Consider the following 27,008-nt stretch of genomic DNA (forward strand, 5'->3'; position numbering starts at 1 on the left):
CGCTCGCTCGGAATTTTTGCTGCTCGAAAAATGCTCGCTTGATTTGATGCTCGGTTTTAAATGAGCCGCTCCGCTCGGTTCGGTTTGTAAACGAGCCAAGCACGAGCAAAGGTCCGCTCGGTTCGGCTCGGCTCGTGAAGAGCCCTATCTGTCATCTTAAAAATTAGGGGTTAAATTACTTTTGTGTCCATTGGAAATCTCTATATATATATAAATGAGATGTGATTTGGGCTATGTGACATTGAATTTGGGACAATTTTGCTGATGTGGCAACAGTGTTTTGTGAGTTTAGGAGGGAAACCATTCTCAAATTCACAATTCACAAACTTTAATCCACGCGGGATCCGAAAACAATTGGGTCGGACTTTGGGTCACGTAACGATCCAAACGGATCCTTTATATCCTTTTTACTCATTCTTCTTTCTCACGCTTTGACCTTCTCCACAAACCCTAGAAACCAAAGTTGTTCATGTGCCATCTTCTTCTTCCCCTGAATCGATCCCTCACCACCTCACCTCCTGCTTACCTTAATCTTTCGTTGTCATCTATACAATCCGATACCACCATCTGCTAATTACCTTTTTTTTACTTTACATGTTACCTTCTGATCATATTTATTTCAAATCAAGAATTAGGTTTGCTCTTATTTCAATTCTTTATGATTCATACACGCTAATCATCTTTAAGTTTCCAATCCAGGTATTTTTCATTTACTCCATCTCATTGCTTTACTTTTAATCAGGGTTCTTAATTTAATCAATGTTTTCATTTGAATTAGGCCGCTTATTTCAAAATTTCTAATGTTTATGAGTTTCGATTGAGGTCTTATTGAATTGTTGAATTTCTCTTGTTACGTATATTATGGATTTAGTTGTGTAATCGATTCAAGTTCATTTTGTGTTGTTATTGTGAATCTGCCAGTTCATTTTGTGGTGTTATTGTTAATCTGGTTTGCTGATATTGTTGCTTTCACTATTTTTATTTTTTATGATTTGTTAGGTTTTCTATGAATGATCTTAACTCTGTTTTTTGGCCATTTAGACCGTTCAGATTTTACATTATAATCTACTATGTTTTAGGCTGTAAGTTTTAGGTCAAATTTTGCAAGTGTGCCTTGGCGTATTATCTTTTATGTTTATCTACAAAATGTACATAAGGTGACCCAAGTTTCATTATTATACCCTGTGAAAGTTGTGACTGAACCCACATTTGAGGAACAAGTTTAATCCATCTCCAACAATAGGTAATGATGATTATAAGTTAGACCCAAAATCCCAAATTTGCTTCTTTCGTTCTTCACTGATTCATCAGTGATAATTGTAGGTATGTTGTTTCGTTCATTCCTTCTATGTTGTTTATTGTTAATCGAATCAAACGTTGTTAATCGTATACCAAATCATGTTGATATTGTTCACGTATAATAGATTTGTTATTTGTTTTTTTATGTTATAATTGTAATCGTATTTTGTTGATTGTTTTCTGACTTTTAATCTTATATATGTTAATTATATCTGTTGAAGGAATCCGTACCTCTGGCCACCCAATCGACGGTTGCACAATCGAGTAATCGACACCGCCATAGAGATCCAAAAACCCAAGTTTTTCGTTGACCAAAGTGGCTGAAAGATCGGAAGAACAGCCATAAAAAATGAAGAAGGTAAACTCTTGGTTGTCAGTGATTACATGTTAGTCAGGTTTGTCATTTTGATATTTGTTTGGGAAGTCTTTAAAAAAAAAAAAACCTTTTGTCACATATTGAAGTTGTGATTTATATGTTATTGAATGAATGAATATTCCCTAACAGTGGAAACAATAAAATTAGGATTTACAGGTTAGACACACATCAATGATGCAACAGATTGCTATGGAATATGGATGTCAGTTGTGTTGATCCAGCAGATCACTATGGAAGTAAACATTGTGTTTATTCAGTAAGCCATGCTCTTCAGGTAAAAAAATCAGGTATATACATGAAGCGTGATTTGTTGGCTATTGAAATATTTCAAACTGTCTACATACATTTGTTAAAGACTCTACTAAACAAGTAATGGGGCTAAGGAGTATATTCCATTTAAAGTTTTGGGATTAGCACTGATACAAGTGAGTTTAAGTAATTGCGTATTATATTTAATTATTTATTAATTTTTTATATATAAAGAAATTGCCTTTCAGGTTATGCTTTTTGGTTTAGGCTTTTGAATTAGATTTTAAGGATTGTCAATGTTGGTTATGTCATTTATAGTTGTGTCCCCTTGCCTTTGCAGGTATCGTGCGTTTTGCTTATTGTTAGGATTGTCAATGACTTTGTTTACGAGGTTAGTTTGATTGTTTTTATTTAGATTTATATTGTTTTAGATAGTCTGGCGTGTACACTATCTCTACAAAATGATTGAAGAATGAAGAGTCCATAATCTCAAAGATGTGGCTAAGACATGGAAATTTTGGAGTTCTGACCCACTGCTTTAATGTCGCTTACATACTATATTGACCGAACATGGTTTTAACGATGAAAAGCGTTACATGTGGGACGACACTCTCATTTGACGATCAAGAGCTATATATGGTGTTAATTGTTCAAATATTAGATCGAGTTATTCTATAAATTGGTTCAAATGGAGAAGAAGAAGCATCCAGTCGGAGCAGAGCACTATGTGCTATATGAAGAGGTAGGGCAAGGTGTTCGTACATCAGTATATCGCGCCATGTGTACTCTAATCAATGAGATCATTGCGAATAAGATTATTGATTTTTAACACGACAATAGTGATCTGGTAAATTCTATTCGTTCATAGTCTTATACCGTGCTTTGATAATTCCTGGATTGATTTGATTTAGTTTTTGTAGATTTCTTATTATATTTGGTTCATTGATTTTAAAATTGTTTTACTTAATAATACCTCTTAAGAATACTTGGATAAGATTGGGATTTATAGGTTAGGTTTATAAGTTTATTTTTTATAGGTCTATATATTTATATTGATTTTGAAAAATACTTTTATGTATAGGGGCTGAGCCTGAACATAAACTTATCAGGCAGTGTGTTGATATGTGCTAACGTGTGTAACGGCGTTAGCGCGTTATCTTATGTGTTATTGAATACTCGCTCTAAAGGGAAATATATTGCTTTTATGTTTTATGTTTGGCCCCAAATATTGATCCTTCCAAATATTATAGAAAATATAGTGCTTTACTCCAGGTTAAATCTTTCCTTTTATGCAGAACTATCTGGTTGCAATCATGGCAGGGGTTTTGGTGCTATCTACCAGCTTTCATTCTATAGTTTCTTATGGAATCAAAGTCCGTTCTATTAAAGTGATATGGTAGTTACAAGATCAACCCATGTGGGTGAGGATTTTTTGTTGTTTGTGGGAAGCAAACGCTATAGACAACTTGGACCAAAGAGGCCAGGATTTCCACTCAAAAGTTGCAGCTACCACCACAGTTTAAAAACTAAAGCCTTCAAGAATTGTCCCAAAGGCCGTGTTTGAACGCTTCACTGTTAAGTGATTGTAAGATAGTCAATGTGACTGAAACGACACACAAAACACCAATGAAGCATAAGGTGTTTTACCCATCTTTTTTTCTCCATTGTTGCGTATGTTCTTCCTTTTTACAGCCTTTGTTCGTTCAACAGATAATATGGGTTGACAATTTTGCTTTTGCCTCTGACATTTTGGCTCTTTTGTGGCTGGTGAAGGTTAGCTTTCTTAATTGTTGTTATTTGGAAATTGCCTAATGTTTATCTCTATGGTTATTGTTGCTCTTATTTTGGGACTTTTTTCTAAGTTTGTAACGATGGTTTTTGCGATTTCGGATAAGCTCCAGGTAAACATAAATATAATTAAATAATTCATTTTGTTAACCTTTTGAAGTGTTCACACATATCAGATATACATGTTCCAAAAAGTTTGCAAATATATGAACTCATAGAGCACTTTGAGATGAACTAATTATTTGACTTCTAAAAGGTAGACTAGGGGTTTGTCAAATTGGTTTTGGTTATTTCAAAATTAGGTATTTTTATGTATAAGAATCGGGTCGAGTGACTGATTGTAATAGGTTCGAATGAAACATGGATTATGTTCGAAGTGGCTTGGGTTGAAAGAGTTGGGTAGGGTCAAGTAACAGGTCATAACTGGTTTGGGTCAAATTAGTTTCTGCCCGAAATGGATTTGGGTTGAATTTGAAGTGTGAGGTAGCTAATCATAATGGGTTCGAGTTGAAATGGTTTGTTTTAGAAAAAGTATATATATATATAGCGAAACTGCAAGCATGATAGTCTCAAACTTATTTAGTTCATACTTGAATGTGATAAAGTTGAATTAAGGGCCTGCTACAAATTTATTATTCTTAAAATTTTACTGTTATTTTGTTTGTGCTTTGATAGGTAGAGGACCCACTTTTTATTTGATGTTGTTTTTAATTAGTTTACCTTCAATTCATGCAATTTGCCATTAATACCAATTGGAGATATGTGTCATTTTAGGTCTACTTATTTAAGATATATTACCATGTATGTGATCTTCATAACTACTGTATGCTAATATTGTTTTCTTGGTTGTAGCATGCAATGGAATGGGTCAAGAAAAAAAAACTCTAATGCAATTTTTTCTCATGTAAGTATTACATTGTTGGAACCTATATCATTTGGTTTGTACAGTAGTCATACAAAATTTCCATTGTTGTGTAAGTGAACACAACTAACCTATAATTCATCATTGTTAAAATAATCTAATTTCGTGACTATAAATCATTTGTTATCTAGTCTGTTGTGTAAATGCAGACATGGTGCCGATATAACACCCCCCCCCCCCAATTACTTGCTACATCCCCCTTTGAGAGAAAGATGGTGGGTCCCACATCCAAGTTTGTGAGAAGGGGATATAATAAGAAGCAAATAAGGGGTGTATTTAGTATCACCCTCTTTGTATATGAATTTGGTGGGTGAAGTATGGTGTGTAATATGTTTGTTATATATCTACTTTATGTTTGATACGTTTTATTTTATTTTAATATTTTGTTAAACAAATTTAAGAAATATGGATTTGACTTTATATTTTCTTTCACTGTTTATCATAAGTTTCTAAGTTATAAAAATCATTAAAAGTTAGTAATAAATGTCTCTTTTTAAGATTGATTAATATGTTTCATAATTTCGACAAACAAGAAATAACAAACGCATTTACATATTCGTATATTTTAAATAAATTTTTATATTTGTTGTTTACAAACGCATTTAATATATTTTTTAGTGTTTATCATAACAATAAACAAGTTGTCATACCATATTTTTAATAATTAATAATTCTTTTTATTGTTGAGTTTTTGTTTTATATAATTTTGGGTCGATTATTCGAAAATCAATCACCTAAGAAAGTATAAACTTTTAGGAAAAAACTATTAGTTGATTTTCTTTGTTCATTTAGAAAGTGTATACCTTATTGCTTATGGAACTAAAAAAATATACGAGTAAGGTTTAACAATACTTCTCACATGTGAACTAATTCTATGAACTCTGCATACAGGATCAAGTTCCTTCATTTCAATCAGATTTGTGCATGAAAAATCATATATAGACGAGCAGATACGGAAAACATAAGCTTTGGAAAGCAGTGGGTCTTCAGAAGTTAAAAGAGTTGGTAAGAAGTAAAACTCCGGTCATGAGGTTTTTGTTGTTTCATGTTTAGGTGAATATGTAGGTCTTTAGTTGGGTTTTTAGTCATACCTACTAATTGTGTTAGAGGTTCGACATATTCATTTGTTAACTATATATTTTGTTAGAGGCCAGAATGAAGGAGGTTATTGGTTGAAAATATGTTGATGGAGCTTTAAGGAGAGATAATCAAGCGAGTGGAAGTTAGCGATAACATTGGCCGCTCCGGCGAAATGTCATGGTTTGTGGATGTGTGTGTAAACGGTTGAGAGGTTAGTAGAGAGACCGTTAAGCTTTTGACGGCGGCAAAATTGCGTTATTTTTTGTCCAGTTTTTGTTGATTTATATTGATCTCTTTGTTTTTTATTTGAAGTTTCAGATCCAAATTTGTTAGTTGGATTTTTACGAAAGGGTTCGAGTTCGTTTAACAAGGTTGGGGCTGCTAAATTTACTGAAGAAACTGGTGCCTTTGGAATTATTTATGAGGCTATCTTTGGTAGTGACTTGGTTTTATTATTGATTTCTGGTTCAACTCGGGTTTGTTGGTTTGGCATGTTTTGACCAATGTATAGTCTCTTTAAGTATATGATCATTGAGCTGATGTGATTTTGTAGTTAATGCAAGCGGATAACTACGAGAAAATCTTTTCACACATGAAGCCAAACAACATACTTGGGTTATCCCATGGGTTCTTTCTTGGTCATCTGCAATAAGTTCTTGATTTCCCCAAGAACACAAGTGTGGTTGTTGTGCGTCCCAAAGGAATGGGTCCATCTGTTAGGAGGCTTTATGTTCAAGGAAAAGAAATAAATGGAGCTGGAATCAATGCAAGTTTTGTTGTTCAACCGGTTGCTTTTCTTCTTTATTCTGTACATATCTTGTGAGATATTTAGATGAAGAAAAATTGTACGTGTGTGCAGGATGTTGATGGAAGAGCCACCGAGGTGAGCCTTTTAACTGTATTTTCACTGCCAATAAGTAATCTATGTAAGATGTCACTTTGTTTGTATTTATACACTTTGTGATAATGTACATTAAATTTTCCGACCCGCGAAGTTCGCGGGTGATAACCTAGTGTATTATATAGTTAATAGTGGGTAGCTCGCGCGTTGCGACGGAGTCGATAATACGGGTTGGAACATAATTCATACCTTAAAATGATTAAAAACATATATAAGTTGTGTGTGTGTATATATATATATATATATATATAGTAGACGGCTAGTGCGTTGCGGTGGGAACCACAACACTTCACTTGGTGATTTTAAGAGTGTGCACTCAGTTATACACTTCCCACTCGTAAAGCCTTCAACAGATCATCTTCCTTTTTCTGCGACCTACATCCGATTGAAACAAGGGTCGCATTCGCTTTTCGGTTATTGCTCGTATCTCGGACCAAGGTAACAAGTTTGATTATTTGTTCAATTCATTAGAAGCGAACTTTGAACAACTGTAATTGGAAACCCATATGAAATCTATGGGTAAAAAAGATACATTAGTAAAATATAGTCGGTAACACTCCCCTCTTTTTCTAGCGCCTGGTGTTGTTTAATGGTGCTCTATTGGAAGTGGTCGTTCTTCTAGGATTATCGTAATGGCTTTCCGCATAGGGCCTGTTTTGTGTAATTAGCGTCTTGCTGGACTGATTCGATGTAGCTGTTGTAGTATATGAAAGTTTCTCTAGGCTGTTAAAAAATATATATATAAAACATGACGAGTCAGTACTCAGTACTCTTCATCTGCGTTTTATGCTGACACAAAGATTCAAGGCTAATTATTATTTCTACTATTTTTCTTCTTCATTTCGTTCTTGCATTTTAGTCTTTTATGGTTTCAACACTAAACTACACTCCAGAAGACCTTAGATCATTTTGTTTCCGCAGGTTTTTTTTTTTTTTTTTTTTGACGTACATCGCATGCAAGGTTCACAATGAGCAATTAAGTATCCTACAAGTATTTCGGTTTTCTGTTTTATAGCATGACCACTACAAAAATAATACATTAAATATAGTGGAAAACAGTTCTTGCAAAACTATTAAATACAATGTGCAAAAACGATGATAAGATAGATAGCTAAACTTAAAGTTCAATTACCATTAAAAACAATGTGCAAAACGGTGATAAGATAGAGATATAAACATAATGTTCAGCCAATGACGGCCAGCCCAGCTGGTCGGAGGTGGGAGGGTTTACCACGCTTGCGTGGGTTCCCGCCCGGATGGTTCCGAGTTCAATCCACAGGGTATGCAAAACATGCGAAATGATTGAGAGAAACGAAGGGCATAACATCCTGACAGATGCTTTGTCATATGTGCTGTGTCCTACGCCAATAGCAATATCAGGTTGTCCCAAAATAATTTTACAAGTAACCAAATGAATCAGTTTGAGATCAAAAAATGGACCCAAAGTAAACACATAATATCAGCTACATACATTTTGTGTGTAACCTGGCATGTAAAACTCCTCAAATACTGTTGATTTTTGCACATATAAGCAGAAAGTCAGCCATGAAAATAACATTAGAACAAGTAAATCCTGTGAACATAGGTCACTGATAATATTTCGTCAATGTCGATTTTAAGGCTCCCACTTAGAGTATCAACAAGCTGAAAATCCGAGATTCATCAGCAGTAAACTAATGTGATAATCGGTTTCAAATTTCAATGTGAATAAGTGTGAATTAACCATTCTATGGGCTTCAGAGATGTTTCTGTCTCATGCATTAGGAAGCCACATCATAGTGTGAGTTTGTAACACCCCGAAAACGGGTTTGGTAATCAAACCCCGTTAATACTAAAAGACGGGTAAAATACCGTTAGTGGTAAAAATTAACCCGGTAAATATTAAGACTCTAATAAATAAACCTAATATTAATTAAAAAAAGGGGGCAAATACTTTGAGAAAACAAAGTATATAAAAAGGCCAAATTAACGGGACTTAAAACATAACGGGTTATAACTTCCCGAACCCGTTAAAGTAACTAGGAGTAACTAACCTAGTTAGTAGCATGTGATTAAGTAACTAATGGTGAGATATAGCTTTATTTGATCAAAATAAAGCATGAGGGACTAAAATGGACAAGTGGGAAACTTGTTTTATTAAAAACAAAAAAAAAATACACACACACATTGTGTGCGTGTTTTGATCGACCAGGAGGGTGCTCCAAGGAGCAAAACCCTAGTTCACACCAAATGACCAAATTGAAGCTCGAATCAAGACTTAAATCAATGCATGAACACAAATTCGTAATCACCTAAGTGTGGGGATCGAAAGGTATGTTGAATTTTTCTATTTGATGATACTTCAAAATTATGATTAACATTCAAGAATGAAATTCTGGCATGAATAATGGGTGTTGTAGTACAATTGATATGAGCACAAGTCTAGGAACGAGCCCTAGATGTAAACTCGTTAATTTAGCACCATAAATTAGTGTTTCGGTTAACTAGTTTTGTAAGTGCTAAATGGGTTTTGTGGGAGATGATGAACACTAGATTCATGATCATCAATTTGGTGTAATTCGATTTCCATGAAGTAAATCTAGGTATTGATATGCATGCTAGACATAAGAACTATTGAATGATGTTAAAACTTGGGCAAATAACTAGTTATGAAAATTGATTGTTGATTTTATAGAATATGCTCACAAGGTGTTCGTTGAAATGCCTAAGTGAATATTTATATGATGAAATTACGAATGAAACGCGTAATTGCCTGGTTTGACTAATTACATGAAATATGGGTTAAGATGGGTTCTAATTTTAATGTTGATTTAACTAAATTGCGCCCATTGTATGATTAAAGGTAGTTGACTTTTAGAAGTCAAACTAACCAATGACAAAGTCGAATAGTAGATTCGACATAGAAAATACGTAAGGTGGAATAGTCGTGAATTGAAATGACTAATCTAACCACCTTGTGAATGATGATAGTTTGTCGCCTAACGAGCTAGGTGGAGGCTTGAGAAAGAAGCGGTCAAACGAATCAAGCACGAGAAGAAAAAGCGTATTCGGATGCGAGGTAAGTATAGCTTACACTAGTCTTAGATTGTGTAATATTCTCTTAGCGTATAAATAACGAATGAGATAACTAAACAATTGAAATACGATGTTCCGTCGTGTAGGCGTACGGAACTAGATAATCAAAGATGAAAGAAACCATAATAATGGTAAAAAAGGAAGTAAATCGATAATTCGGTCATATTATGACGAAAGTGGTAATAAACGGTTTATAAGTAAAATGATCGTACGGTGTTAAACGGAGCGGGTCATGTAGATGAGATGATAATAAATATCATCTCGCAAAGATAAACGGTCAATTCGGCCAAACGGGTCAAAAGGTGTAGACATCACCTTTTGACAATATTGACTAATGATCTTTTGTCGAGTTATATGCTTACAGGAATAGAAATCCAATGGATACTCGCATCGCTCTTATTTAGCGATTATAAAGCAAGGTATTAAAACCGGGTTAATAAATTGATCCGAGCCAGGTATGTATAATAGATCAACTCATCATTTAGAACTTGAAGTTCTATGAGAGTTAGGCAAAGTAAAAGGGACATTCGGTTATCTTAAAAGGTAAACCGAAGGATTTAGATTATAGACAGAGTGTTTTGAAAACAAGATTTGGTAAAAAAATGAGATTTTGGGCATGCATGACTTACGCAAGCCCTTCGTTGTAAAAGAAGGGTTAAAAACGACCAAAACGCCCTCGTAAGCGAAATTAAGCAAACAACCCTTAGAAGTCGCTTGAAAACGAGTTTTATAATCAAGTTAATACTTAGAATAAGTATAAAAGTGAAAGATGTAAATTCTTGGTCAAAAGACTCTATATGAGTCTTTGTCGTAAAATAATAATCCGAGGGGTAAAACTCGGATTATATAGATCGCCACATTTAATCCATCACAAATATAGTTGTGATGGAAGATCATTGATAAATAATGTGGAAATAAGATGCTAGGAATAATCGAGTGTGAATTATGCGTAAAAGTGCTTAAATGCCCTTAACGGGTCAATTAAACATCTAAGTAAAAACGGGTTTAAGAATGTATATAAACCCGTGATTTGAATCTAATATGATAACAACATGGAAATGATGAGAATTTAGAATCAAACAACATGTTTGTTTGATAAAATCACGAACGGGTCAAAGTTTGGTAAAAAAGGTATTAAGCCGAAAACTTAAAAGACTTAGATTTTGTTAATCCGGATGTTGGATTTTAACCCCATATGATGGAGAATCAAATTACAAACACGTAGGAAGAAACGGTAGGCCAAACGGAAAAGCGGATTAAAAGTTATAAAGGTTTCCGTTTTAGAAAACGGCAAACTTGGAAAATCCCGCAGAGGCCACCGTAAGTTACGGTAGCTACTGTAACTTACGGTAGCCTATATATCTTTACGCCATGAACTCCCTGTTTTACGGTGGAAGAATCAACATTCAGGGGCTACCGTAAATTACGGTAGCCACCGTAATTTACGGTGGACCCTGAACAAAAATGTATTTTAATTAAGTTTTGTTTCTCGGACTAGTTTTAGATACGTTTTAAACCTCGTATGACTAAAGCATTTCATGTTTATGAAATATAGGTACATTTTGGATGCTGGAAGACGATCAAGCTCATCGAAGAACCGAACACGATAAAGATACATGCTTCCGCACATTGCCTCGTCGTAAATTTTAAACGACAAATTCGACCACTTATGTTGAATAACTTATGATTTGTAAAAGTTTTAATAAACTCGTATTTTTATAGTATGTGTAGTCTTAATTACACATCTAATTGTTGGTATTTACATATAAAACCGTTAAATAGTAACTAGGGTGTTACAGAGTTGGATAAACTTGATGCAAATTCTGGAGAATCAATTTAATATATAACGTATTGATACACATCTAAATCAACACCTCCAAGGGAAAGATAGTGAGTTCTAGTTATTTATCTTTAAAGAAAACACAAAATGGCATGTTGATGTTGTCAAAGATCTTTCAATAACAACCACCGAGCCCGAGCTTAAGAAATCCGCTCCTAAATGTTACCTTAAAAATAACCACAAATCAGAATCAGATGTTTTAAAAGACATGATTTTGTTTGAAGAAAAAAAGAAGTAAAGAACCTACAAGAGATGAATGCCACGTGACATAAAAGAATCCTCTTGTCCAAGTGCTTGACCTTCAAATATTACAACTTCAAGCATCTATAACAACCAAGCGCTTAGATATATGCACTTTTTATATAAAATAAACATGGGAATATAGTGTTTCAACTACCTCTTCATGTTCAATTGTATGGCCAAAAGGCATGATAATTGGCTGCCCGTAAACCGTGTAGGCCTCATTCCTGGATGTGTGTAGTATCGGTTGGCTTTAACTGATGCAGCAACAGCTAGAGACATTTTTAAACCATAAATGTCATACACAACCAAACCAAACATCCAAGCGAATAAAGCCAAGAAATTTCTAACTCGCTTACAAAACAGTAAATAAATCCAGAACAAAAGTAGAAAACATAACAAATTGATCCCAATCAGGTCATAAATATGATAACAATAGAACATACATATCAAAAGGCAAAACAAAATGGCTCCACTCCAGAATCATCAAACCTGTTAAACAATCCAATTAACATACATATCAAATTTCAACTTTCATTTAAGCACTGATAACTATTATTATCTTTATTTGCACGAATCTATCACGAAGTGCATCAGCCTGAAACAAATCAAAGCATAATAATTAAATTTAAAAATGAAGATGTACACAACTAAGAAGATCAGACAGCCCAATTGAGAGTGTCTTTGAAGGCACGATTATAATCCTGCACGAATGATTTCGAACATTAGGGGTTTTGATTCTCGAACCCTAAACGACTGACGATGATCCTAAAATTCCCCAAATGATGTCGAACCCTAACATGATAAAATTCCCCAAGTAATGGGTTGACCATTGGTTTCAACTGGATTCAACCAGGCCTCAATTGAAAGGGGCATATTAAACTTACAATAAAAGAATAGAATCTTGTCTTTATTGTGTATTTTGAATTGAAGAAGCAAAACAACCACCATCATCACCTCCCTTGCAGACCACCGAGACCTGGTCGTTCACCTGCTTAACCTTGCCTCCTGCAACAAACAAAACAACCTAGATCGAGTTTATAGTATCTGGGGAGCATGAAAGGAAAATGAAAACTCAAGAGGCTGGAACACAACTTAACAGGGGTGGGATGGAATCGGCACTTGACTGACGTTTTGAGAAGAGAAAAATAATGAGGAAGATCTTTGGAATTCCTTATTGAATGTGGCAATATAATTAGAGGAGGTTTGATTATGAGGACGTCTGTTCTGTTGGTTTTTTTATTTTTTTTGTGGGGGCAGGTAAGGAAATGATTAGGGGCAAAAAAGGATGAAAAGTGTAAAAATATAGTAATTTGTTCTATCTTTTGGTATGCCATCTTAAAAATATGATAGTAAATTACATTTGTAGACGTAGGAGATGCTTTATATAGATATATAGATATAGATTATATTTTACAAAAGTTTATTATATTTATTGTATTATTTTAAGAGTAAATTACAAAAGCCGTCCTTTATGTTGATACTATATTGCAAAGAGTAAATTACGATTTTGGCCCCTGTGGTTATATCACTTTTACCTTTTTAGCCCAAAAAAGATTTTTTTAACATCTGAGCCCCTAACGTCTTTTTTTCTAACCCTTTTGGCCCCTAACGTTTTTTTTTTCTAACCCTTTTGGCCCATAACATTTAATGGATGGGGTTAGTGTTAGGGGCCAAAAGGGTTAGAAAAAAAGACGTTGGGGGCTCAGATGTTAAAAAAATCTTTTTTGGGCTAAAAAGGTTAAAGTGATATAACCATGGGGGCCAAAATCGTAATTTACTATATTGCAAACTATGTCCTTTACCTTCAAAAGTACAAAAAAACATACTCGATGTTTGCAAACATTTGCACGTTACGTCCTTTAGCCTTAACTCAGTTAGTTTTCTTTGTTAAATTGGACCAACACATGAGGGTATTTTGATCATTTTACCCAAAATACTAAATTAAATAAAACTCACCCACCCCACTTACCATTTCTCTCTCTAAAGACTATGGGGTTGTTGATTTACCTCTCTAATGAGGGTTTTAATGGTTCAGACCTCTTACTGGTTCAGTATTTAATGATTCAGACCTCTTACTTCCCTTGCTCCAAAGGGATGAGACAAGGGGATCCGTTGTCCCCGTTTCTTTTTCTGGTTGTCATGGAGGCGCTCTCCGTTTTAATGGAGAAAGCGGTAGGGAAAGGAGTTTTTAAGGGGATCTCCCTTCCTAACGGTGGGCCTTGCGTCTCTCATCTCTTTTACGCTGATGATGCGATTATCATGGGCGAGTGGTCGGTTGATAATGCGATTAACGTAATTCAGGCCTTGAGATGCTTCCATATTTGTTCAGGTTTAAAGATGAACATCAAAAGTCTAACATATTTGGTATAGGGGTGGACCGGAGTGATGTGGACCTCGTGGCTAATTCTCTTGGGTGTTTAGCTGATGACTTTTCATTCAAATATTTAGGAATTACTGTGGGAGCGAACATGAACAGGATTTGTAACTGGAGGCCGGTGTACGAAGTTTTAGAGTTAAGGTTATCCCTCTGGAAGGCGTCAGTGCTTTCTTTAGGGGGAGAGTTACGTTAATTAAGGCGGTTCTGGAAAGTCTCCCGAACTATTTCTTCTCACTTTATAAGACGCCGGTGCGAGTGATAAAGGATTTAGAGAAGTTAATTAGAAGGTTTTTGTGGGGAGGTTCCAGCGAAGGTGCTAAGTTACATTGGGTTGCATGGGATCGTGTTGCTTTGCCGGTTTGGGCCGGGGAGCTCAACCTTTGCAGTCTTGGGAATATTAATAAAGGTCTTCTAAGTGGGGGTAGAGATTCAAAAATGAGAGTAGCAGTTTTTGGGTTAAAGTGATCAACGCGATTCATCGTCATAGCTTGTGCTGGGATGTTTTGCCTATTAGGTCTTCTCTCAGTGGGGTTTGGAGTAATATAGTTAAGGTTTGCTCGAATCAAGTTGGGGACAATTTATCTCTTAGAAGTTTTATGCGTGGTGTTTTAGGCAGTGGGAGTGTAACACCCCGGAAATGTAAAACTTTATATTAAAATTTATAAAGTTTAGATAAACAAGAATTTATTTAACTAGGAAATTATAACCTAGTTAACTAGAAGTCTAGAAATAACCCGAAATAAGGTTAGAATTACCAAACTATATGTTAAACATTAGTAGAGGGGCTTATGTTGTCAAAAGTTTAAAATTGTAATATCCATTTTAATTAAAAACAAACCCAAACACTCCATTTGGGATGTCTGGTCGATCAGGAGCAAGAGAAGGGCGACCCCCATTCTCCAAAACCCTAGCATTCCTCAAATTCACAAAATTGAAGCCCTCAATCTACTCTAAATCAAGTTCTAAACACGAATTGTGATCACCTCGTTGCAGGGATCGAAAGGCAAGGAGTCCGGGTCGTCAAGGGGACAAGCCGGAGGGAATACGCGTGAGAAAGGTGTGCTCTAAAGGTACGGAATTTACCGTTTCGTTACATTAAGTTTATTAGTTAATCTTATGTCGTCACTTTGAAACATGGTAAACAAGATAGACCAATATGTCACGGAAGTGACTAAGTGTCTTAAACAAGCAAACGGGTCAAAACAAGTGATAAAGATGGATTTTGAAATATCCCGAAGGGTGCTTTAATTTCAGCACCCGAACGGGTCAAAACGCGTCGTGTATTAAACCTTGAAGCTAGATACCATTACTTGATGTATGGTTATAAACATTGCGTAATCCGTGTAGCAGACACGCTGAATTAGTTGAGAAACTCAACCCCTAACACAGGAGTTAAAGTTCTCAATTTTAAGCATGTCAAGTAGTATAAAAAGGGAAGCTCGATACTTGAAAACAAGAAATGAATTATGGCGTAAACAATCCCTTGAGAGGAAGCGAATGTCATAGTTGGTAAAGATATAGACATGAGTAATTAGCCTTGGTTATGTGATAAACGTGTTCGAAATTAAATTATAGCGATGTAGGAATTGAATGGCAAAAGTAACAAAACAAGAAAGCATGTACAGCAGCTACCGTAAGTTACGGTGGATACCGTAACTTACGGTAGCAAACAAATTGTTACGGTGGGATCTTACTGCCTTACGGCAGACCATAAATTCCCAGGGGTCACCGTAACTTACGGTGGCTACCGTAAGTTACGGTAGCACCCAGTTGCAAAAGCTGAATTTTATTATTTTTGGTTACATGAAATTGTTTTTAAACACAGTTTCGATTATGTTATTGTCCAAAGACTTTAATACTAACATTTGTCTATAATTTCAGTTTCTAGGCATTACAAGTAAGAGGATGATGATCAAGCAAAAAGCAATTGAACCGAACACACAAAAACCAGCGCTTCCGCACTTGATCTGTTTTGTTTTAAGGATATGTAAACACTTTTAGTTGTGTCATGGATATTGTTTAGTAGGATTATACGTGAATGCTATGTTTAGGTATGGTCTTTAAATCTCGAAAGTTTTTGTAAACTCTAAATTTTGGTACCAAATGCAAGGTTTTATATCATTAATCTAGTATTTTAAGCTGGGTCTTATAGGGAGGGAGATTATGTTGTGGTTGGATCCTTGGTTGCTTTCGAACCCTTTGAAAGACGAGATGCCTAGCTTGTTCCGGTTGGAAGCTCATAAGCTTTGTAAGGTTAAGGATCGGCTGGTGTGTGACAACCGTCAAAAATCCAGGTATCCATACAATTAATTAATATTGATTAGTGCTTAATAACTGTGCTGAATTACAACTGATGACTTAAACTGCTTTCTGATTACTGTATCATACTTACATGTGCATCACATTTCATACTGCCACATCATTTTACATACAAACTTTAGTGACATAAACGATGCACAAAGCACAGCTAGCATAGTTAGCGGATAACTCAGAAAAATGCTGACGATGTCAGTACATAGACAAACGGTATTTTGAGACCCCGTATGGGCCAGAGACAAGGTACTACACTAGTATGGTGTGTAGGGAAGTAAGGATAACAAAACTGCTTCACTAGGTGATAGTTTAAGTGCCGGGAAGAGCCTAAAACCCACTTAAAGTGCTGAATTCAGCATATTTCAGCAAAATTCAGCAATTTAACAAACTAGTAACATGCAATTATATGGCAAAATGGTCCTGAATGTTTTCCTAAGTGTCGGGAATTAAAAGTGTCACAAAAGGGTACTTAAAGATCACTAAACGGAATAGAAGCACCAAAATTATACTAGAAGCATTGTTTTATTAATTCTGAGCTAGTTATGATCCTCGAACACCTTAACACGCTATATAACAAATCATACACTTAAACACTAACCAATACATTTGAAATCTAACTTAATCATCCAACTTACCATTCAAACCCAACTAATACCCCCCCCCCCTTCACATTTACGGTCACCAAGGGAGTGGCCCCACCCCAAATCTTCTCTTGATCCCCTTAATCTTCCCTAGATATGATCAAGATCTTGTAATGTACTCAGGGAACACTTAAACCAATGGGTAATACTCAAAATTGAGATTATAAGAGAACATGGAGGATCATAAGCATCCACACTTCTCAACACCACAACTCTCCTCCTCTCTCCCTCCCTCTCGGCCGTGAACCCCCACCACCACCATCGTCACTTCTGTTGGACCCAGTATGGCCTTAACAACTTCTTTTTACGTAATATGGCAAGTGATTTCAGTATATGTGAAAAAGATGTGCGAAAATGGAAATCAGACTTTCAAGAAACAGGACCTACAGAATTATCAAGTTTATATCACTTTGAAACAAATTAGTTTAACAAGGTGATTGTAAGATTATTATCTAATACAAATGAATCTTGATTTCTGTGGGTGAGAAGAGCAGTTAGAGTTTGAGTGTTTGTATGTGAATGCTAAGCTTCAAACTCAAGTATCTTCTGCCTCTCGAGCCTTCTATTTATAGACAGCTATGGACATGAATAAACAATTGTTTATTCATGCAATAAGTCCTGCATAAAGTAGCAATTTGACATATTCATTGAATCCATCGTTCAAGTTGTATTTGTAATCATGAAAACCAATAATGTCATGCTTCGGTCATGGGTGGCAGGATAGAGTTGTGATTTTAGACAAGTGGGTCTGTCATCAGAATTTCTGATAAGCCACTTGATCAGAAATTCTGGTGAACAAATCATCAGAAAGTTTGATGATCAGAATTTGTCAGAAACTGATGATATTTCATTAGAAATATCATCAGATCCATCAGAAACGACCTTCTCTGATAATCCAAATCAACTCTTTATCAACTTGAGATTCTTTGTAGTAGATACTTTGCTTTTCTGTTGTCCCAACTATTTTTCTTCATCTTGCTGTGTTCTTCAGGACTGTTATCTTCTTCAGAGATCCAGTTGATTGAGATTTTCTTCAATACTTACAAATAAAGTTTCCTAACAGTTTCCCCCTAAGTATTGTAAGAAAATGAACTATCTCATGAATATAAAATTTCCAAACAGTGGAAACTTAATACTTGCAAAATTTAAACCAGTTACTAAAGTTTTTGAAAAACAAATTACATAAAAGATAAAAATAAACAATTTTTAATTCAGCTTCACTCACTTATGCATATCTCCTTTCTTTATCTTCTTTTTGTAGGAGATGTATTTGTTGCAGCTGTCATACATGTCTTTGTACCATTCCCTTGCTTGAATCCATTCTTCAATTATTTGCTCAATTTCTTTCCTGCTTCCTTCCAAGTTCTTTTCTATCTTCTAAAGATGTTCCTGTCTTCTGTTCATGGTTCTTAAGATATACCTCAGGGTTTGATTTGAGTACTTACAGATGTCAACACTTCTGAACAGAGCTTTGTTATTGTCTTGATCTCTGAAGATTACACCATATTCTTGTTCTCCATCTTTGCTTGTCTGCATAATGATGTCTCCAGATCTTGCATCATCCAGTATTTCTGAGGGAACTTTTGTCTTAGGTGATCTAAAGTACACCTTTTTGTTGTGCACATGCTCATAATTGATGCATAGATCAAAGTCTGAAAAAGCCATTCTTTCAAACATCAACATTCCAGCCTTTGATATGCCATTTAATGCCCTTCTGACCTCTTGGTTATTTTTCTTTTCCTTTTCATAGTTATCCTTCATGAACAAAATGTCCAAAGGATGCAACTGGTCAGCTAGTTCTTCATCAGTCACCTTCTGTTCATCCCCCTTTTCTCTTTGAAGTGAGTATCTGTTTTGTACGTAAGTTCCTCCTATATCATCAGTTGCAACTTTCACTTCATCCACCTTTAAAATTCTCCTTACTGGATTCTCATTGTGTTTGTGAATGCTGTATGGCCCTCTTTTCATTCTTTCTTCTCTTAACCCCAGTCTGGTAGGAGATAGTGATCTTGGTATTTCATCTTCTTTTGTCAAGTAGTAGCTTACCAGATTGTATTCGGGAAACACCATTACATCTCTGGCAATTTCTTTGACCATGATAGACTTGGATTCTGAGATTTTTCTCTTAACAATCTTTGATTTTGCTTCTGACTCGCCTTCTTGTTCCCATTCCTTCATAGTTTGTATATTCATATATTTGCTTATTGCTGAGTCATCAGATATTGTTGGATTTGGAACAGCAGCCAGCATCTTTAAATTTGTAATGACATGAGGTTTTGCAGTTGCTAATCTTTTCAGCATTTCTTCTTTTGGAATATTTGGAGGTGGTCCCATCACTGTGGTATCAGCTTTGGTGATTGGTGTGGTTGTTGATTGTTGAGGAGTTGACTTTGAAGCCTTCTGATGTGAGCTTGAATCAGGAATTTGCTTCATGAGTTGTTGAGGATCCACTTTGGCTAAGCTTGCAACATTGAATTGCATTCTCTCCACTAGTTGTTGTGTTTCTCTCACCAGTTTTGAGTTATTGGCCATGTTCTTCTGAGCTTGGTTGAATTCAGCTTGAGCTTTCTTCTGATTTTCAACCCATTCTTTTGAAAGCTTCTCAAGGGCATCTGTGATACTGTTATTACTTGCCCTTAGAATGGCAATTTCTTCTTCCAAAACTTTATTTCTGCTGCTTGACTGTCTTGATTCCATCACATTCTCAACTTGTGTTTTGATCTTTTCTATTTCTGTGAGAATCGTTTGAATTTCTGATGCAGAAATGTTTAGTTCTGGTGCCTTTTCTTTCATCTTCTGAAAGGACTTTAGTGCTTCAGTGTTATCATCAGTCTTTTTCTTTATTGCTTCCACTGATTTTGATAATATCTTCATTTCAGCCCTTTGATCTTGTATTTCTGACAGCAACATATCAAATTTTTCTTCCACTGGATTTCTTTTGCAGATTTTGTAACCTTTTTCCAACATTGTTTCCGGATTTTCTTGATTCATGGGTTTTTCAGGGACATTTGGAACAACAGATGTTCCTGCTAACATACCAGCTGCAAACACATTTGCTGCTGTTTTGGAAATGATAGGATCACTTTTTGCTTTACCAGAATTTGGTGCAGCTTTAAGTTTACCAGTACTATCTCCACCAGTGGTGAGTGACATACTCTCATCCTGGATTTCCTTATGTCCTTGAATCACATCAAGATGTGATTCTCCATAAGTTTTTAAGGTCAACATATTACCTTTTTCCAGATTTCCTTGATCAGTTTCCTGATCTCTATCTGTTGAGACCTCATACTCCTCCTCATTTTCTGATTCAGAGTTGAGATTAAAAGCACTAGTAACCTCTTTGTCAATTTCAGTTTCTTTATGTTCTAAGTTGTAAGAAACATTTACTGAACTTTCTGAATTAGTTTATTTTGAGTAAGCATCAACTAAAACAGTTCTTGAGAAAGATGTACCTGTGATACGAGATTCCTCATGATGTATTACTTCCGTTGTTTCAATTTCAGCTCCACCAAATTGAACTTCTTCATGAATTCTTCCAGCAATTTGTGATTCTGCATGATGTTCTAGTGCTGTCTCTTGTAGTATATCAAAATCTGGATGAATTCTTCCTTCATGAATTTGATCATTTTCAGCATCATTTGATGTGTTGGTAATCATCAGAATTCTCTCTCCTTCTGCTTCTTTTGATGATTTTGACTTTTGTTCTTCATCTCCTTCCAGTGATGAAGAGCATTTGAAAACTTCTCTGCTGGCTCTTTCTGATGTGGAGTCTGACTTGTTTAGAAGAGTCTCATGCTGTCTTCTGAACTGTGAATCTTGTGAAATGAAACATAGCATGCTTTTTGCTAATATAGGAATATCTTTGTCAGATTCCCATCCATGATTAGAACTCCAGGCTTTCATTGTGTTTGATCTCCACAGATTTTCCAAAATTGGAATTTCCATTTCTCTTGCAGCAAATGTTTCAGAAATAAAAATAGAAATTAATCTCGGATATGGAAAATGTGAGATTATTTTTCCATTTTTGGTGATGATTGATCGTTTGATCAGGTTAAAAATTTCTAATCCATAATCAATTCTGAACCCAGTTATGAGTCCATACATGATTGTTAGAATAGCTTGATTAATCTGATCAGTTCCTCCAATTTTTGAAGTGAGACATTTGTTTAATACTCCCATCACCACTTGCCATATTGCTGGTAGTTCATTTCTTCTGACCGAACCAATTTTGTTGATCTTCTTGTTCTTGTAACCAAGCTCCACAATAAAACTTAATACTTCTTTCCTGCTTGGTGCTTCAACATAGTTATCAAGAATGGGTAGTTCAAGCCATTCTCTTACCCTTGCAGGAATTAATGTTACAGAAACATTTTCCCATACATGGGCAGAGAGTTGGTTTTCTTCAACTTCATTAAAGGTGTGAACAAATTGTTGCAGCAGTTTTTCTTGTACTTCTTTCTCTTTTGTTAGAGCTCCTGTAATTGGACAGTTCATGAGATATTCTATCAGAAGTTGACATCTCACATCATATTCTGAGTGCTCTGTATTCATCAGCAAATTGTTTTCCTTCATTGGCAGAAATTCATCATTGTCAATGAAAGGTACATCATGTTGAACAATTGGGATGTTGAGGTTTACTTCGGCCATTTTGAATTAGGGTTTGAAATTTAGGGATTTTTGAGTGAGGTATAAAGTTTTGCTTTGGTTTGAGACTTGTGAGGTAGGTATGATCCTTTTGAATTTTCTGCTAAGGGCTATATATAGTGAAGATTTTTAGCAGAGTGTTTGTGGGTTTATGGAGTTGAGAGTATATGGATCGTGTCATGTAGTGGCGGTTAAAGGATCATTAATTGTCTTTTATATCATTTGATCATGGGATGTCGGTTTTTGATTCATGATATAACCGTTAGATCGTGGGTATCAAGGCTTTAATGATGATTAATCGTGTAATCGTGGTTGTGCCCTTTCAACTTGTTCTTTTTGTAGTTTCACTAAAGTGCTTCATCTGAATTTAAAAAAACATTATCGGTTGTATGACACCTTTCCTTCTTTGTGGACCCTACTCTTTTGAGGAGGTCCGATTAGCTTTCTTCATCTTCATTTCTTTGATCGTCTTCCACTCTTTCGATCAAAATAAAGTCAACAGAAGTCAACAGAATTTGATGTGTTTTCCCCCTCAATTTGTCACCCCTTTTTTTAATGAGTTGTATAAAAAATTTTCAGTTTTATCTGATGAATTTGAATCAAATTCTGATGATTTGATGAAGTTTCTGATAAATTTTATCAGATTCTGATGATTTACCAAATCCTATCAGATTTTATTTGATTCTTACCAGATTTTTCTTGAAAAAAAAGTTTTACTTATGTAGCAAGATTTAAAGCAAAACATGTAGCATTTTATATAAACATGCATACCATCTACACATATAAGACCTACTTATGAAAGGTTTTAATCAATATCTATTCCATCTCCATATTCAATCTCAAGTAGTACCCATTGTTCGGTTACTAAACCAAATTTTTTATTTGTTGGTCTAAGTAAAGCTATGCTTGTATTTTGCTGAAGAATTAGCTCTGCTCTTTGATAACCAGCAGGAATTCCACCCAAGTCCAGCTGACTTGTGATTATCTTCATTAGAAAGCGTGGATACATCAAAAATGGTCTGCTTGACCACATGTTGCTTGCAAAGTCTCTCATTAGATAATAAGAGAAGTTGTAAGGAACTTTCAATGTGACAGCTCGACAAATTTCTAACAACTTGTTAGATGCTTCATGATGATTTATGGTTTTCCTCGAGAAGCATGCACCCAGTTGAGTGATTAGAAACTGCCATGGTTTGATGAAGCCATTTTTGTTGATTGCTCTGGGATCATTTTCAGGATTGTACCCCATGTGCTCCAAAGTTTCTTCAATCTCATCTTCTGAGAACATCAGAACATTGTTGTCATCATTGAGTTGAAGAGCTGTTCTGATGGTATTTTCAGTTATTCTGATCGTTTGATTGAGAACTTTACTTTCAACATATATCCACCCTCTATCTTGACTTTCTGACAGTTTTGCATTTTGCCAGAATGTTTGAAGGATTTCAGGGAATATTGTTATGTTGGCAGTTAGAGCATTTCCTAAGTTACTTGCCATAAGCATGTTTACCACAGCTTGGCATCCATCCCAGAGAGGACCCTCAAAACTGGTTCTGAGTCTGAGGTTGTGGTATGGATGTCAAAGAAGTGGGAAACGATCAGCTTGTATGGCAAGCATTTTTTTTCAAATGAAGATCTTTATCTGTGAAGAGGAAAATGAAGAGATTTTCTGAATTTTTTTTTAGATGAAGGTGATTGTCTTTGCTTAATGGGGTTGACATATATAGTAAATTTTAAGAACTGCCATAAATGTTATCTACCCACTGAATCTTGTCTACCACAATCTTGGTTATTTTATTGTTTTATCAGGTGATCTTAAAAATAACCCAGATTGAACCCTTCTTCATTAAATGATTTAGGCGGCTATTTTTCAGTTTTCTATCATGATTGCCTACTGTTGTCATTTTAGTGTATTTAATGAAGAAAGAAAAGAAAAAAAAATCTCTACACCTATTGATAATTTTCAGAAAATCTTCTGTCATGTGACGTTTGCCAAAGAGAACAAAATAAACAACAAACAAAAAAAAACAACAAAAAAAATTATGAATTTGTCAGTTTTGAGTTATGAATAAAGGTGATGAAATGTATGAACTTGTTCAAATAATCATTTGACAGTTTTGGTTTAAGAAGCTTTCTGATTTGTTACCAGAAATTCTAATAATTTGTTAGATTTTTCTGATGATGTATCAGATTCTCTTAAATTTTATCAGATCTTCTGGTGTTTTATCAGAAATGTAAAAAAAAAAAAATTTATTCAAACAAGTTACAAATCACAGAGAACTTTATCACAATTTTGACCATGATTTAGCAGATGTACCTTAAGCCTCTGTAGGCTACTTTCTTCAATGGTCAGATGTTCCTTTTGTTCATTTCATTTTTTTTTAAATTCACAATTTTACCTAGCTTTGAAACAAAGTTGCTGAGTAAGCTCCTATCTCCAGTCATGTGCTTGGAGCTTCCTGAGTCGCAGTACCAGATCTGCTACACATGATGGTCCTAAAATGAAATTATTAGAGGGATTTAGGTACCCAGGCATGCTTTGGTACACTTTCTGATGATATTCTGGTTCTATTAATTCTTCTAGATGACCTTTCATCAGAATTTCTGTTGGATGCTGAGCCATTAACAGAATTTTTGTTTTTCTTTTGGAGATGGTGTTGAACAAGCTTCAGTATTTCAACACACATACAGGAATCATCAGAAATTTCTGATTTTCCTTCTTGTGATGGAATGTAGGGATAGTTTTGAAAAGATGAGTGACATGCTTCTGGAGTTGTTACAAACTCTTGACTGCATTCACTTCTTTTTGGTTCAAAACTTGGCTTGTCAAAGGAGTATTTAGAACATGTTAATTTGCAAGTTTCAGAATCAGATTCTGATAAGTTTTTATCAGAATTCTGTTGAGTAGCTTTTACAAAGACAGTAGGTTTGTTATTGTTTGTTCTTACATAACTCCCCTTCTCCTTTGTTCTTTGGAGTGGACTCTATGAAATTTATAAATTCTTTTGCTTCTTGAAAACCTCTTACATTAATTTCTTTATCATTGATTTTCTTGTAAAGATCTCTTCTTTCTTTTTCATAGAACTCAATTTTAGCTCTTTGATCTAAACTTTGTTCTATCAGTAATTGGTTTTCAAGAATGATTTTATTCAAAGTCCTCTGCAACTCATCAGATTTTTTACCATCTGATTGATGTTTAACTTGCAGGTTTAAAAAATCTGACATGAGCTCATTTAGCTTGTGTTCAAGATCAAGATTGTCTAGTCTTACCTGTTGTCCTGAAGTCTCTGGTATGCCATCAGAAAGTGCCATGAGACAGAAGTTGACCATTTCTTCTTCTTCTTCATCAGAAGAGTCATCAGATAACCATGTATATGTTCCAGCAATTAAGCTGACTTGCTGTTGTTGCTTCTTAGCTTCCTCAAGCTTCTTTTCATAGTAAGCAACATCTTTCAGCTTCTTGGTCTTACACTCAGATGCATAATGACCTCTTTGCTTGCACTTGTAACACACCACCTCAGCCTTTCCTTTATCCTTAGATCTAACATCTTCTTTAGATCTATCATCCATCCTCCTTCTATCACTCCTCTGGTACCTCTGGCCTCCTCCCCTCAACCTTTGCTCAAATGTTTTGGTGAGCAGTGCTACTGCATCAGCAAAGGCTGAAAAATCTGATGATGAATCAGAAGTTTCAAAGACTTGGCTGGTTGATGGTTGTGGATCATTGGAAGTTGTTTGTCTTTGTGAGTTAGAGATAAGAGCTAAAGATCCCCCTCTTTGAATGGTTTCTTCAAATATTTCTTCCTCTCTGGGGATCAAGATGCTATATAAGTCGTGAAGACTCATGTTTCCTAGTTCTAAGGTTGAGGACAAAGTCATTGTTAGACTTCTCCATTCTCTAGGCAAAGCATCAAGAAATTTAATGTTTCTTTCATCATTTGATTTAGTTATTCCAAATTTCTTTAGCTCGTTTAAAAGTTTTGTGAACCTTTGATATGTGTCCTTTAACTTTTCATTAGGTAAACTTTTAAACCTTTCATAGGATGAGACGTTGTTTGTTCTCTTGTTTCTTTTCATCCTTTCTCCTCCTTCACAAAGATTTTCCAACTGATCCCATATTTCCTTGGTTGATGCACAAGCATCAACTTGTGAAAATATGTCATTAGGGATGACCATTATTAAGAGTGATTTTGCTCTTTCATCCTTAACCACCAGATCCTTGTCTTCCGGGCTCCAATTTATTTCACTTTTGGGAGCACGAGAGGCAGGGATTCCTGGTGTTTGGTCAGTTGCTGGAATTGCTGGTATTTCAGTCATTGGTATATGTGGACCCCTTTCAATGGATTGAAACAGAGCTCGGTCATGACCATTAAGGAAATTGACCATCCTGATTTTCCATTGGGGGTATTCCTCTCTGACCAGAGTCGGAGGTTTGGACATAGAACCAACGTTAAAAGCATTATTCCAGGTTTGGAAGCTGGCCATATTTAGAAAAAAGGAGAAGAGCGATTGATCGTTTGAAAATAACTTTTTCAATCTGCTCTGATACCAATTGTTGGACCCAGTATGGCCTTAACAACTTCTTTTTACGTAATATGGCAAGTGATTTCAGTATATGTGAAAAAGATGTGCGGAAATGGAAATCAGACTTTCAAGAAACAAGACCTACAGAATTATTAAGTTTATATCACTTTGAAACAAATTAGTTTAACAAGGTGATGGTAAGATTATTATTTAATACAAATGAATCTTGATTTTTGTGGGTGAGAAGAGCAGTTGGAGTTTGAGTGTTTGTATGTGAATGCTAAGCTTCAAACTCAAGTATCTTCTGCCTCTCGAGCCTTCTATTTATAGATGGCTGTGGACATGAATAAACAATTGTTTATTCATGCAATAAGTCCTGCATAAAGTAGTAATTTGACATATTCATTGAATCCATCGTTCAAGTTGTATTTGTAATCATGAAAACCAATAATGTCATGCTTCGGTCATGGGTGGCAGGATAGAGTTGTGATTTTAGACAAGTAGGTCTGTCATCAGAATTTCTGATAAGCCACTTCATCAGAAATTTTGGTGAATAAATCATCAGAAAGTTTGATGATCAGAATTTGTCAGAAACTGATGATATTTCATCAGAAATATCATCAGATCCATCAGAAACGACCTTCTCTGATAATCCAAATCAACTCTTTATCAACTTGAGATTCTTTGTAGTAGATACGTTGCTTTTCTGTTGTCCCAACTATTTTTCTTCATCTTGCTG

The 27,008-nt window shown here is 35.3% G+C and overlaps 1 protein-coding gene and 4 long non-coding RNA genes across 33 annotated transcripts; 3 read left to right on the plus strand and 2 right to left on the minus strand.

Moving 5' to 3' along the window:
* Positions 1–408: 408 nt before the first annotated feature.
* LOC110896185 lies at positions 409–6,723 on the plus strand. Of its 23 annotated transcripts, none has more exons than XR_004874058.1 (11): positions 411–699; positions 1,521–1,657; positions 1,823–1,962; positions 2,265–2,771; positions 3,220–3,562; positions 3,635–3,697; positions 4,565–4,616; positions 4,784–4,940; positions 5,526–5,639; positions 5,782–5,925; positions 6,033–6,723. It is a non-coding gene; the product is annotated as an uncharacterized LOC110896185 (long non-coding RNA). The 23 variants fall into 23 exon arrangements; XR_004874065.1 differs by lacking the exon at positions 4,784–4,940 and having other exon boundaries at positions 412–699; positions 1,823–2,100; positions 2,265–2,315; positions 6,033–6,149; positions 6,268–6,723; XR_004874055.1 differs by lacking the exon at positions 4,784–4,940 and having other exon boundaries at positions 412–699; positions 6,033–6,149; positions 6,268–6,723.
* A 977-nt stretch (positions 6,724–7,700) lies between these two features.
* Positions 7,701–8,402, minus strand: LOC110896186. Its single transcript, XR_002567756.2, has 2 exons — positions 8,087–8,402; positions 7,701–7,974 (listed from the first exon to the last, which is right to left on the minus strand). It is a non-coding gene; the product is annotated as an uncharacterized LOC110896186 (long non-coding RNA).
* A 199-nt stretch (positions 8,403–8,601) lies between these two features.
* On the plus strand, positions 8,602–11,414 carry LOC118484695. Its single transcript, XR_004874070.1, has 2 exons — positions 8,602–8,926; positions 9,586–11,414. It is a non-coding gene; the product is annotated as an uncharacterized LOC118484695 (long non-coding RNA).
* An 87-nt stretch (positions 11,415–11,501) lies between these two features.
* On the minus strand, positions 11,502–13,021 carry LOC110896184. Of its 7 annotated transcripts, none has more exons than XR_004874067.1 (6): positions 12,866–13,021; positions 12,658–12,778; positions 12,217–12,262; positions 11,928–12,042; positions 11,778–11,854; positions 11,502–11,696 (listed from the first exon to the last, which is right to left on the minus strand). It is a non-coding gene; the product is annotated as an uncharacterized LOC110896184 (long non-coding RNA). The 7 variants fall into 7 exon arrangements; XR_004874068.1 differs by having other exon boundaries at positions 12,658–12,797; positions 12,866–13,018; XR_004874069.1 differs by having other exon boundaries at positions 12,871–13,017.
* An 810-nt stretch (positions 13,022–13,831) lies between these two features.
* LOC110893655 lies at positions 13,832–14,343 on the plus strand. Its single transcript, XM_022140738.1, has 2 exons — positions 13,832–14,102; positions 14,144–14,343. Exons 1-2 carry the CDS (start codon positions 13,832–13,834, stop codon positions 14,341–14,343), a joined length of 471 nt encoding a protein of 156 aa, XP_021996430.1.
* The last annotated feature ends 12,665 nt before the right edge of the window (positions 14,344–27,008 follow it).

This window comes from Helianthus annuus, chromosome 12 (genome assembly GCF_002127325.2).
Source record: "Helianthus annuus cultivar XRQ/B chromosome 12, HanXRQr2.0-SUNRISE, whole genome shotgun sequence".
Taxonomy (NCBI): domain Eukaryota; kingdom Viridiplantae; phylum Streptophyta; class Magnoliopsida; order Asterales; family Asteraceae; genus Helianthus; species Helianthus annuus.

What these genes read in the sequence shown, in the direction of transcription:
- LOC110893655 (XM_022140738.1), top strand. Translation starts at nt 13,832, where the DNA reads ATGATTCAGACCTCTTACTTCCCTTGCTCCAAAGGGATGAGACAAGGG. An exon ending in ATGCTTCCATATTTGTTCAG is followed by an intron (nt 14,103 to 14,143) that starts GTTTAAAGATGA and finishes TATTTGGTATAG; the next exon opens with GGGTGGACCGGAGTGATGTG.